The following is a 12,077-nucleotide window of genomic DNA, read 5'->3' as shown; positions in this document are numbered from 1 at the left end:
TTTCCCTCTCTGACAGACACAAACATTCACACAATTGTTTACAATTAGGAGACTCTCCACGCTTACAATATGTCCTAATTCTAAAGTAGGTTAACCTGAGGTCTTAAACAACAGCTCTTTTAACTTGCAAAATCTCTTAATCTCTCCAGTCTGTCTATATCCATGTCTCTTTAATCTTATTTCGTAAGTCCATCACCATAATATCTAGATGGATATCTGTTTAAAAAGCAGTTCTCAGATATTAGCGGGCAAGGATATCATTAACTTGCAATGTGGGTGAGAACATTTCTGTAAAAACACCACACATCATTAGCAGAACAGGCTGTACCAGGTTACACACATACAGCAGTTGGCAGAACATACTAGATTGTTTCTCTTCTACTTGAAACAACATTTGATACCATTTTGTTATCACTGCACATGGGGATTTCTAATTGCAAAGGAGCATATTCAGCTGTTAATTACACTGGTTTGGCAGATGTGGCATTTTTATCTCACTCTTCATTCTACTGTGACTAAGATTCTGATAGGTATTTTCTCCTTCTAATTGTATTTGGTCTAATCTCATCTACTACTGATTTCAAATAGCAGAACACCACCACAACACTCTTCATGGAAAAAAAGGAGAGAAGAACCATGGCCAAGGCCAATGAACATGATGCACAGATGACTTGTCTTGCCAACCCTGTACATTCCCTAGCAATTTAAGTGTGAAGCATCATTCTAAATATTTCCAAAGTCTCAAACATTGCAGAGCATCAAAGGCTGAGATCGACTTATCAGGCTCTTTCCCATTTTTTTGTTATGGCAAAATTAGAGCAAAACATCCCCCCTCCCCTCGCCCCCCTCAATTTATACTATTAAATACTTTAGCATTGTAGGGCTTTACAATGTCTACACCTACACATGCACACACACATATAAGCAGTGGATCCATGAATGAGTTTTCAAGTCTGCCCTGGGGTACCTAGCTGGCCAGGTCTGCAGATGGGAGGGCACCATATGCAGTCATTTAGAAAACCAGTACCAGCAGAGACAAGTTAGATATGATCATCTTGAAGTGGCAAGTCTGTAAATGCCATGATGCTGGGCACCATATGAAAATATCAGGTAGGCCTCAGAATAGTACTGTTGTTCTGAGAACATGAAGGGGGTGACAGGAGCCAGAGAAATTCCCTTAGAGCAGTCAGTGTAACTGGATGAAACAGGTAACTGTTAGAGCCCAGGCATACTTCTTCAAATATTATCACAAGACTGATGAGACTGCACACAGCCCATCTCTGAAGGACTGAGTCTCAGAACATCTCCGTTTTTACTCTTAAGTGAGCTTGTTATCAGGAGGTAAAGCAGGAAGTCAGGAAATTAGATCAGACAGCTAATGCTACTGAGTGTCCATCTAGGAATGTATACTTATTCCTAGGAGAAAGTGTGGCTGAGCAGGATGAGCCAGGAATGAGACAGATGGCATCATCCCATTGGTGAGGAACACCGGTTGTTTCACTAGGGAAATTAACCCTGAACACTCAGAAACAGGTCTGCTAAGAGAATAGTCAAGACTTGATGTAAGTGGGGAAGAGAGAAATGAGCCAAAGTGTGTAAGTGGGGAAGGGAGAAATGAGCCAAAGTGGACTTGTGGTTGTACAGAAAGCCCAACCAAAAGTGTAGGTCATCCTCAAAGATGTCAGTCAGTTATAGCAACCATATTAGCTTTCAGTTGAGAAGTCTTTGACTGCTCAAGTAGGTATGATCCATACCAGGACCGTATCACTGGCATCAAGCAAATCTGTTTAACTCTAGCTACATCTTTTGCAGTGAAATCACCACATTATTGAAAGATATGTCATTAAAACTAGGACTGCAGGATGTGAAACCTATGGTCCCTGCCCTCTAGCTCTGAGGGAGAGCTTTGAAGTCTGTTTGCAGTCGTCATGGGAGAGTATCAGCAGTCACACTCTGGAGACTGTGTCTGCTGGGATTTTGAAGGGAACGCTCTCCCCTAAGTCCAGAGAAGATCGCAGATAGAAAGATAGGTGTGCATGCCTTGTAATCCAATGTATCCTAGGCTGGTGGATGCATAGCACATCACCAGCAAATCTGCACACACAGAGCACCTATTCATTAAGACTTTGTCTGCATCCAACAATCTGCTTCTAACTATTGGTTCAACCATGCTGTGAGATGTGTAAACCCTGGAAAAATGAACAAATTCTTCTTTTTCTTCTCCCTAAAAAAAATTGATGTGGAAGAATAGGACATTTGTTGGTAATCCTATCTGCTCTTCAAACTGCCTTTGTGCAGAGGTGGCCAAGCACATTTCGTTGTGGTATGCAGGCCATCAGAAAGTATCTTTGAAAGTCCACCTTTTGCAAGTCAGCTTCATTTTCAGCAAATGCTTGAAAGACTCAAAGGCTAAAATAAGTGGTGTTTAGCCCCAGGAAGAAAACTTATGTCCTTCAACTAACCCAAGAGCTTTGAGGAATTAGAATAATCATTCAATGTAATTGAATGTGTGGTACCTATGGCCACATTTATTTCTATGCAGTTGCATGAACGTACTGTAGTTTTGGCCATGTGGTATTTAATATGATTTGAACCAAGGGCTCTAGGGACGATTCTGTACTGGGTTCTATGACAACAATGAGCAAAATGATGGCTCAGGTGTATAGAATATGCCGTATCTCATCTTCTTTACAGTCTGGCACAAGGCTTAGTCATGTACTATTCAGGTCAATGGGGCATTTGTCTGCAGGATGACTAAAGGATCAGACATACGTAAGGTTATAATTTTACCAGACAAAAAACCAACACTTTCATGCAGACAGTTGTTTTTGGTGTCTTCTGTGGCAAACATTTTGTGTGAAAAATTCCATTAGAGCTTAAAGGCTTTAAAAGATTGTGTAAGCATAGTGGAATTCACTTCTTAACCAGACCTATCATTATAAATTAACCACACTTAGGAAATTTAAACACCTCTAAGTCCAAAACACTACTTAACTCTAAAATATTATTAAGAAATTATAAGTTAAAATTCCTGTTTTAACAGCTGAATTTTAAGTACTTCAGCAAATATTGCCTTTTCATATTTCCTGTTCTTAATTACACATGACTCAATGGTACTTTATTATAAGACTAAACTCTGAGTAGTATTTCTCAATGATAAACAAAATACATATCCCCCTTGCTATTGAGGCCAGCTTTCTATATGCCGCTAATTGGATAAATAATTACCTGTTAGAACCCCTTTTCCTTCACTCATTTTTTAAAGCTCTTGTACAAAAATCAAAGCGTCATGTCTTAATAGAATTGTATAAATCTTATAGCAAAAACTCATTAACCACAGTTACAGAGGATTTTCTTGAGCCAATATAATACAGATATAATATTTTTATTATGATTGTCTATTCCTTTGATTCAATTAGGACATACATGTGGAGCTCCCTAAGAACAACATAGCCTTGTTACCCTTAGTTAGAGTTTAAAATGGAGGAGAAAAGAGACTGCAGATACTAAAAGTGGCCTGAATGAAAATCTACTCAGCCAGAATCACCTTAGCCTCAACACTTCAAAATTTTCCTGTTTACTGTGTCTGAAATACAAACATATGACTGACTAGTCTTGCTAACACATCACAAAGCAAAATAAGGCCTCACAAACTGTTTTTGTGGATCTATATCCTTTCTCATGTCTCCACCAATCTGAGTGTTGTTGTTTCACTACAGGTGGTCTTATGTTTTTTATGAAACAGTGTCCTGGTTTCGGCTGGGACAGAGTTAATTTTCTTCCTGGTAGCTGGTACAGTGCTGCGGTTTGGATTGAGGATGACAATAACGTTGATAACGCACTGATGTTGTAGTTGTTGCTGAGCAGGGCTTACCCTACGTCAAGGACTGTTCAGCTGCTCACAGTGCCCTGCTGGCGAGGAGGCTGGGGGTGCACAAGAAGCTGGGAGGGGACACAGCCAGGACAGCTGACCCCAACCGACCAAAGGGATGTGCCATACCGTATGATGTCATGCTCAACAATAAAACTGGGGGGAGTTGGCCAGGGAGTGGCTGGCTGCTGTTCGGGGACTGGCTGTGCATTGGTCAGCTGGTGGTGAGCAATCGTATTGTGCATCACTTGTTTTGTATGTTCTTTTATCATTATAATTATTTTCCCTTCCATTTCTGTCGTAATAAACTGTCTTTATCTCAACCCATGAGTTTTATCTTTTTTCTGATTCTCTCCCTGTGGGGGAGTGAGCGAATGGCTGCGTGGTGTTTAGCTGTCTGCCTGGTTGAACCACAACAAACAGAAACAACTTCGCTCAAACACAGTTTTATATGCACACAAAGTAAAATAGCAGTTAATGATGATGGAAGTCATAGCCAGGGAAAATGAATTTTTCTTGTAAAGAAAGGAGATGATAATTTTAGAGATGAGCTCTGAAAAACAAATACATTTTAATATAAGACATGAAAGCAGCCTGGAGTTAGAAAGCAAATTAGAAATCACTTTTGAAGGCTTATTTATGACATAGATAGGAAAGAAGTGCTCTGTTTGGGTGACCATAAACATATTTCAGAAACATTGACAAATGCATAAAAGAAAGGAATGAGCAAGGGACATATCTGAATGCTGCATTTTACTGCTCTATGAAACATGAGAAAATCAGAATGATTGCACTTAAAGATACAGTTGATCTTACATACGCTGCATTTCGGCCAGAAAGAGAATTCACTTTACATTTTATTTCATTAGCTGTTGAAGTGCACCTAGATCAGGGACACAGCACAGCAGTGGTTAACTCATTGCATGCTTCCCTTCAGATTCATTAAAAGTAGAAAGACAAGGAAGTTTTTTTTTCTTTTTTCATATAAAACTAATAGGGGAGCATAAGAAAACAGTCTGCATTTATCATAGTTGGAATTTGACAGCAGCATAGAGATTAGCACCTCCTATTTAAAAGAAAAGACATAATCACAGACACATGTTGTGCATAATGTCTTATAATGATGTTTTTAATTGTAAGAAGTAAGGCAAACAGATTAGAATCCTGAAACCAAATTATATTTTTTCCGGGACAAAAATCAGAGACTTCAGCCTAGTGAATCACAAATGTTGCTACTTGCTTTACCTGTGATTCCTGGTGAAATCTTGCATGATTCTGACTTTTTTATGAAGGTATTCAGAAGTAACACTCAGTCATAGAGGGTTGTTAGTGTTTTGATGAAAGGTATGATGCCATTTGACCCAAAGATGCTACAGACACATGCCTCTGCTTTCCTGAGAAGGACTGGTAATTATGTCGGGTGTATGGAGGTTTTATTGCCTTAGTTCAGAATAAACTTTGAGTAAGAATTCAGATGTAGGTCATGATACATGACTCCTTTGTAAAGGATTTTGAACTCCAGAGATCTAAGTTACACAAGCCGAATATTCAAAGTGTGGTGGCATATTAAAAAACCCCAGAACACAGGGGGACACACGTTAGTTGAGCTCAGTTTGAGAAGGGGACATACGAGTGAGTTCTGTTGTTCTTAGCTAACTTCAGTAAATGACAATATAAATCAAACAGCATTCTAGATCATCTCAGTGTCCTCACTTGGGTTGTTGATTTTTGTCCTTATGTTTGGCACTCACACTTTTTCTGTAATCTGCTTACATTTCCAGCATTGAAACCTTCTGCGTATTTTATTATGGAAACTGTGATGTCGTTAGTTTGAGAAGTCAGTGATCTCTGTAGTGCAGGTGTATAATAGTTCGAAACTAATATCACAAATTAGGAAATACATATATTTCCTAATAAATAAATAAAATACATAAAAAAATTAAATATTTTTATACATGGTTACCAAAATCTCTTGTGTAATAAAAATGTATTTGTTCACAAGAATTATATCTTGCTAGCTACTCAATAGATCCCTTATAAAAGATCCAGGTTGTTTAAATATATATAATAGCATATAACGCAATGCAATACAACTGACAGGTGAAAGTCTCTTTCAGTGAGAAACTGAAAAAAAATACTTTTTCTACTACATTGCTTAGACAGTGTAAAGTAATTCTAAATCACGGGCGGAATCAGGATCTTATCACCCAAGCAGAGGACCATTTTTACTAATCTGACTTAGGTATGAAGAAAATCTCTCTTAGATCTTAAGTTCTACTGATACGAGGGAACTGGTCCAGGCTTTACATTTATTTATTTGGTGAAAGAAGCAAAAATGCAAGTTCAAACCACTGCAAAGTGATGACAAAAATAACATCAGAGGAGAAATAACATATAGGAGAAATGTACCAAAAGGGGAACACGCATTAGAGTGATGACTTTAAAAGAATAAACCGGTTAAAAGGACATCTGCGCAAAGGTAACAGGAGTGATTCAGCAGATTTCTACAGAGCAGTGAAGGTTATCAGACAATGACGGAAGACTTTTGCAAAAGATGTAGAATGGGAAACAAGTGCAATTAGTTTTAAAAAAGATTTTTCTTGCATGATGTTAATGTAGATCACATAGGATCTGGCTGTCATCTGATGCCAGAATAGATCAGTGATCTCAAAGAGTCAGAACACAGCAGAATTTGAATGAAGAAATCAAGCTCACAAACATGCATTTCAGATATTTGGTTTTAACGGACCCTTAACAAACGCTGTCCTGTTTTTGACACCGGTGAATGCAAGTGGTCGGATGCAGGAGGTGGGAATGTCAGCATAATCCTCCCAGCAATACCCTGGCAATCCACTTCCACAGTGGTATATTGTTCCTCTGCTATCCCTCAATTGTCTGACCAAAGGGTGTTTGCTTATTGAGCAGTCCCATGTCTATCAAAATTAAAGACCAAAGCAAAGCTATCAAATTCTTCTATACTTTTTGCTGTGGTCAGTCCAGACGTGCTTGTTTTGTACATGAGGAGCAAATCAAGCTTCTCCTCTGTCATATAAACCTATGTTTTTTTTGAAAAATATGTTAGGAAAAACCCACAGCTCTATAGTAATGGAGAAAACCATGGGCAGAAATAAAGCCAAATGGCAGTGAAGGACTTTGTGCAGGAAAAGAAATGACCAGAAAAGAAGGATGAAATGTTCATTGAAAGGCAAATTTTTTTATTTGTCTATATAGAAATGCTCTCGGATTTTATCAAAATGCCAGTTGTCGTTACTATTTTCTTACCTAGACAATACACTATAAAAATCTTTATAACAATTAATTACTTACTTTCTGGATACTTGTATCCTCAGTAAGGTACCTGAGCCTCAGATCAGAGCTCTCTCTCAAGAGTTTTACAGTCATAGCATGCTTATTAAGGAGACCTTGTATTTCCAAGCAATCACCTTAGAAGCTTCACTACAAGAAAAGAATGTGCAAGAAGACTTGGTAAGATTAGTGTGCACAAGCAATGCCATGCATTAGGTATGCAGCAGAAGAAACCCAACTTGCATGTCAAGCGTGAGACAAATTGTGACAACAATGCAAATCCATCCTCCATTTACAGTCCTTATATATTCACTGCAGGTCTAACTGGTAACCACGTACACCGTAGGTCTTGAAACTCCACGGGTGTGACCTAAGCTTCTATGTGAAATGGCAGCAGACAACTCTATCTGCACATGAGGCTAAATTATGGATAATGGTTGGATTTCGTCCCTGTGGATTTTCCATCTGAATCTTTTTCCAGTTATAATAAAAAAGGATTTTTCTTACACATCAATCATAAAATTGTTTTTAAAGCTTCAGGACACTAAATATCCAGGTAAATAAATTAAAATGTAAAATCTGTTACATACCCTTCTGCCCTCCACACAGCGCTGGAGCTCAGGCTTGGTTAGCTATTGGCAGCCGTGGGGCTGCCACGTTATTTCTCTCCAGTCGCAGGTCCTGTTGTCAGAGCAGCTGAGGCAAGGGACAATCCACTGCCCTGGAAAAGAGCAATGGGATGTCAGCACCTCCTCTGTATTTTTGTGAGTACCTTTATTATACAGCAAGCCAGATATTTTTGAGCACTTTGTCATGGGAGTTTTCCCTAAATTAAATGCCCCCCAACCCTCTGAAGAGGCTATTTCCTTCCTCTGTATGCCCTTTTCATTTAGCCAGGGGCGGAGTTTTTCCTTTCCCTGAAAGAGCTGTGAATGCTGAAATTCGACAGTTGTTTGGGGGTTCACTTCTCAGTTCATGCTGCCTTTCCTGTAGCAGCTTGTCCTTTCTCCACAGAAGGAATATGAGAAAGGGAAAGGGGATGAGGAGGCTGAATGTGAAAAGAAAATATTCGAATTTAGAAGTGTCTAAAGACATGATTCATTCTCATCTACAACTAAACAGCTAGAAGTGGGGTGGCTGGTCGAAGCTAGAATTTGAGAGCCCCTTGATAGAAAAATGAAGCAAGAGAGAGGATGACTTTCCCTCGAAAATACTAATTTCTTTAATTTGTGAGAATTCAGAGGACCGTCCCAGACTACACAGACATATTTCAAAAGGTGAAAGTAAGGTGAGATGAATAACTTATGTGATTTATTAGAGCCTGATCCCTATTTTCAAAAATGATTTTGCAGATTAGGGACATAAAGTGGGATTACCAAAAGTCAGTGGGTTTTAGAGATCTCTTACCTAAGGTTGAATGCTTTGTTATTTTGGTTTTCTAAAGCTATTCATTTCCAAAAGCCAACTGGAAGTCTGAGGGATTTAACTTCTGAAGGAAGACAGAAAACTTTTGAGTTGCCTTTAGATTCAGATCAAGAGAAGAAACACTTTTTCTAGCCCATACAAGTGCATCTTCCCTACAATATCTCCCAGTGCCTATGCAGCCCTCCCAGCAAAACTTGCTTTTGCTCTGATTAAAGTCACTACACAAGGGAGAGTGCAGAGCGCCCCAGGTCCTTGTGTCTACGCTACCTGGCCTTGCTAGCACAGCCAGGTTTCTCACTACAGCCCAGCAAACAGCTCCAAAAGCAAATCTTCGCAGAGTAGACCTGGCCTTGGAGTTTGCGACCATCAATGCTACCAGAGAGCAGCTCAGCAGCCAGCTGGGTGTCCTTCCCTGGGTGTGATAGATTGCTGCTACACATGAAGTCACAGCAAAAAAACCCAAGGCTGCTGCCTATCGACATTTATCAGGCCAGGGACCGAGTGGGAGGCTGAGGGAAGCAATCCTGCGGGATCCCAGCGGCCTTGGGAGGGTCAGCTGCTACCTCAGGAGCAAGGGAATTTCCAGGGAGGCAGCCTGCGCTTGCACTGACCAAAAGTCCCAAGGAAATATGTTTCGGTAAGTAGCAGGGTGAGTTGTCTTAGTAGATAAAGGAGTCCTTCTAAATAAAAGCATCAAGAATTGTTTATATGGGAGCCCACACTAGTACATCTAAGGGCATAATATATCCCACAGTGCTAGGAACAAGCAGCTCCAGCTGCTCTGTAGCCTGTGCCACTACTTCTGCCTCGTGCAGGAGGTGCTCACCCTACCCTCAGCTACACTTGCAGATGATGTGGAGCGAACAACGGCAGACTGAACCTAAACAAAAGCCTGGACACTGACTTTGCCAAGCTGTGGGTCAGCGAGCATAACCCAGCTCCCTGGGTTCCCAGGGGTGCAGATGCCTCCTGAAGGCTGGTACTGGGCCAGCAGCTTGGTTCAGCATGGAAGAAGGAGAGGAAGGAGAGACCCGCAGGACCATGGCGGTAGGGTGCCAGCGGGGAGACGGAGTTGCCCAGCGCTCCTTGCTCAGAGGACTTTCAAACTTGCACTGTCTGCGTCCTCATCACCTAGCTGTTTGTCCTTAAGGACAGCGTCCTCTACTCTTCTTACCTTCTTTATTCTTCTTTACTTCTTAAAGTTCAAAATTCATTACGACAGGAAGATAGCATGATTGTAACCTGGTAATTTTGGGGGGAGAAGAAAAACCCAAACTTTGGTCCCTGGGCAAGATCCTGTGTAGGCTTTTTATCTAGGGGTTAAAGTGAACCTTTATCTAACAGTACAAAGGGGATAACCAGGTTCTGGAGCAGGGAGTGCTCTTCAAGTTGAATATCCAGCTCAGCTGGGAAACTGATGGCTGAACTTAGGCAGTTCCTCTTTCTTGCAGCCTCCAATGCTGGCTGTTGTGAATCCTTTCCTCAGGCTGGCCTGCCCTTGGCTTTGAGGTGTCTTGCTCCAGGTTGTGGTCTCCTGGCCACCGCTGAGGCCAAGCGTTTCTGTTGCCGCTTGTGGATCTTGCCCTTAGCTCCCTCTGTGCCCCCTTTGCAATCCAGGGCTAAAGGGTCATTCCCAGCTTCATAGCAGTCGTACAGAGGGTGAAAAGTGCAAGGTCTCAGATAACACAGCAACAGGTGCCATGCAAACACCTTTTATTGCTTTGTGCCTTTCGAGGAACGGAGCAGGGACAGAATGGTTGGTTAGTTTGAGGTCTGGACTCAGAGACTACCACTATTGTAGAGTTCTTCAGAAATGATCTGAAAGTTGTTTTGGGCAGTGGTTTATATTTAAAACTTATATGAAAACTGGGCCATTTTTTTCCTGACATTGTAATTTTTCTTTCAAACCAAATACATAAAAGTTCTAGTAATGTCTACAACATCTGAGATCCCTCCTTTTAGGGAATTTTCTTCTTAACATCCCATACATTTATGAGCCGATCTGGTTTTAGGTAATAAACTAGCAAAGTAGAACTATATAAAATGAGTATTGAGGAGCTGAAAAATCTGAACAATAAAAGTTTAGATTTTGGCAACTGAAAGTGATAAGTACCTTTTGAAAAGCTTTTTTCAAATAGTTTGGTTTATATTCAATAGCTCTCTAGGTATATTAAGAAAGAAATAGATCAATTTTTGGCATATGCTAAAGGTTGGTGGCAAATGTACAAAAATTAGAGCACAAGGATATATGGAGATAAACTCATGTTTACAGGAAGCACTGAGATTTAATGCTAACAGAATAGTTGCCGTTTTTATATCTACATAGATTTTTTTTAATGATGTGTGTAAATTTATGCATTTTAAATCCAATTATTATGAACTTTTCCTATAGTGACTTCACAACAGTTAGTCAATGCATTCTTAAGCTTCAAAAATAAGATTGTGTGAAAAGATAAAATGAATCTCATGTATAAAAGAAGAAGACAAGTAACAGTGAAAAATTGCAAACAATCATTATTAGCTTGGAAATTAAGCTTATTTTCTATTACAACTGATGCTAAAGACAGTTTGTTGATTTATGACCAGTTTACTTTTGTATTTGGTGTCTATTTGGCACCCTAAGACTTTAAAAAAACTTTTTCTCTGTGAATAGGCTATAGAAATTTTTTTTTTTTGGCTTTTAGTTGCATTTATGAAAAACAAAAGTAAAATTATTTTTAAAAGGACATGATTTTGATGCTACAGAATAAATGGCCTTAGACCTACAGACTTCTGTCCAAACTGAGATTTACTCCTTGTAACCAAAGGAGACATCCATTTGGTTGAACATCAGTTTATGTCTCTGCTGGACTCAAGTCCAGATAGCTGTTGAATGCAAAAAGAGAGCTTGTACAGAATTATGTGAAACTGGATACAGTTGTAGAAGTGTGGAAAGTGGGATACTACTAAAACACGCATGTCAGAGCAGCAAGGCAGAACATTAGAAGTGAAGCTGAGATCTCTTACCGACCAGATTTTGTAATTGCCTGTAAACCACATTTCCACAGACTGCAGTAGCCTCATTCACCTGAAATTTAGCACGACTTGGGGTTCTCATGGTCTCTGTCAATTGCCTCTCTCTCTCTGAGGAGCCAAACACACAGTTAATGCTTCCTGACTTCTGTATTATTCATAATACAAGGAATTGATAAATGAAAGCCAGGTTGGAGGAGGCTTTGAGAAAGCTGGTCTGGTGGAAGGTGTCCCTGCCCATGGGAGGAGGGTTGGAACTGGATGGGCTTTAAGGTCCCGTCTATGATTCTATGATTATGGTAATACAGCAATACTGAACAGAGAGCAAATTTTCCTATGATAGCCTGGTTCAAACCCCATTGAATCAAAGGGGATTTTCTGAAGGAAAGAGGATTTTTGTTGCTATAAAAATAATAATTTAATTCCATGATCTAAACAAGATGGAAAGAGAGTAAAATCTCCT

At 39.9% G+C, this 12,077-nt stretch overlaps 1 protein-coding gene across 1 annotated transcript in view; it reads right to left on the bottom strand.

Moving 5' to 3' along the window:
* CPED1 (cadherin-like and PC-esterase domain containing 1) overlaps positions 1-12,077 on the bottom strand; it is a 108,573-nt gene that overhangs the window by 11,354 nt on the left and 85,142 nt on the right. Inside the window, 1 exon segment of the mRNA XM_009708254.1 lies at positions 7,768-7,898. Coding sequence (XP_009706556.1) covers positions 7,768-7,898 — 131 coding nt within the window.

The sequence above is a fragment of the Cariama cristata genome, unplaced genomic scaffold (genome assembly GCF_000690535.1).
Source record: "Cariama cristata isolate BGI_N322 unplaced genomic scaffold, ASM69053v1 scaffold3969, whole genome shotgun sequence".
Lineage (NCBI taxonomy): Eukaryota > Metazoa > Chordata > Aves > Cariamiformes > Cariamidae > Cariama > Cariama cristata.
The sequence above is the reverse complement of the archived record's forward strand: the minus strand, read 5'-3'. Positions and strand labels throughout refer to the sequence as shown.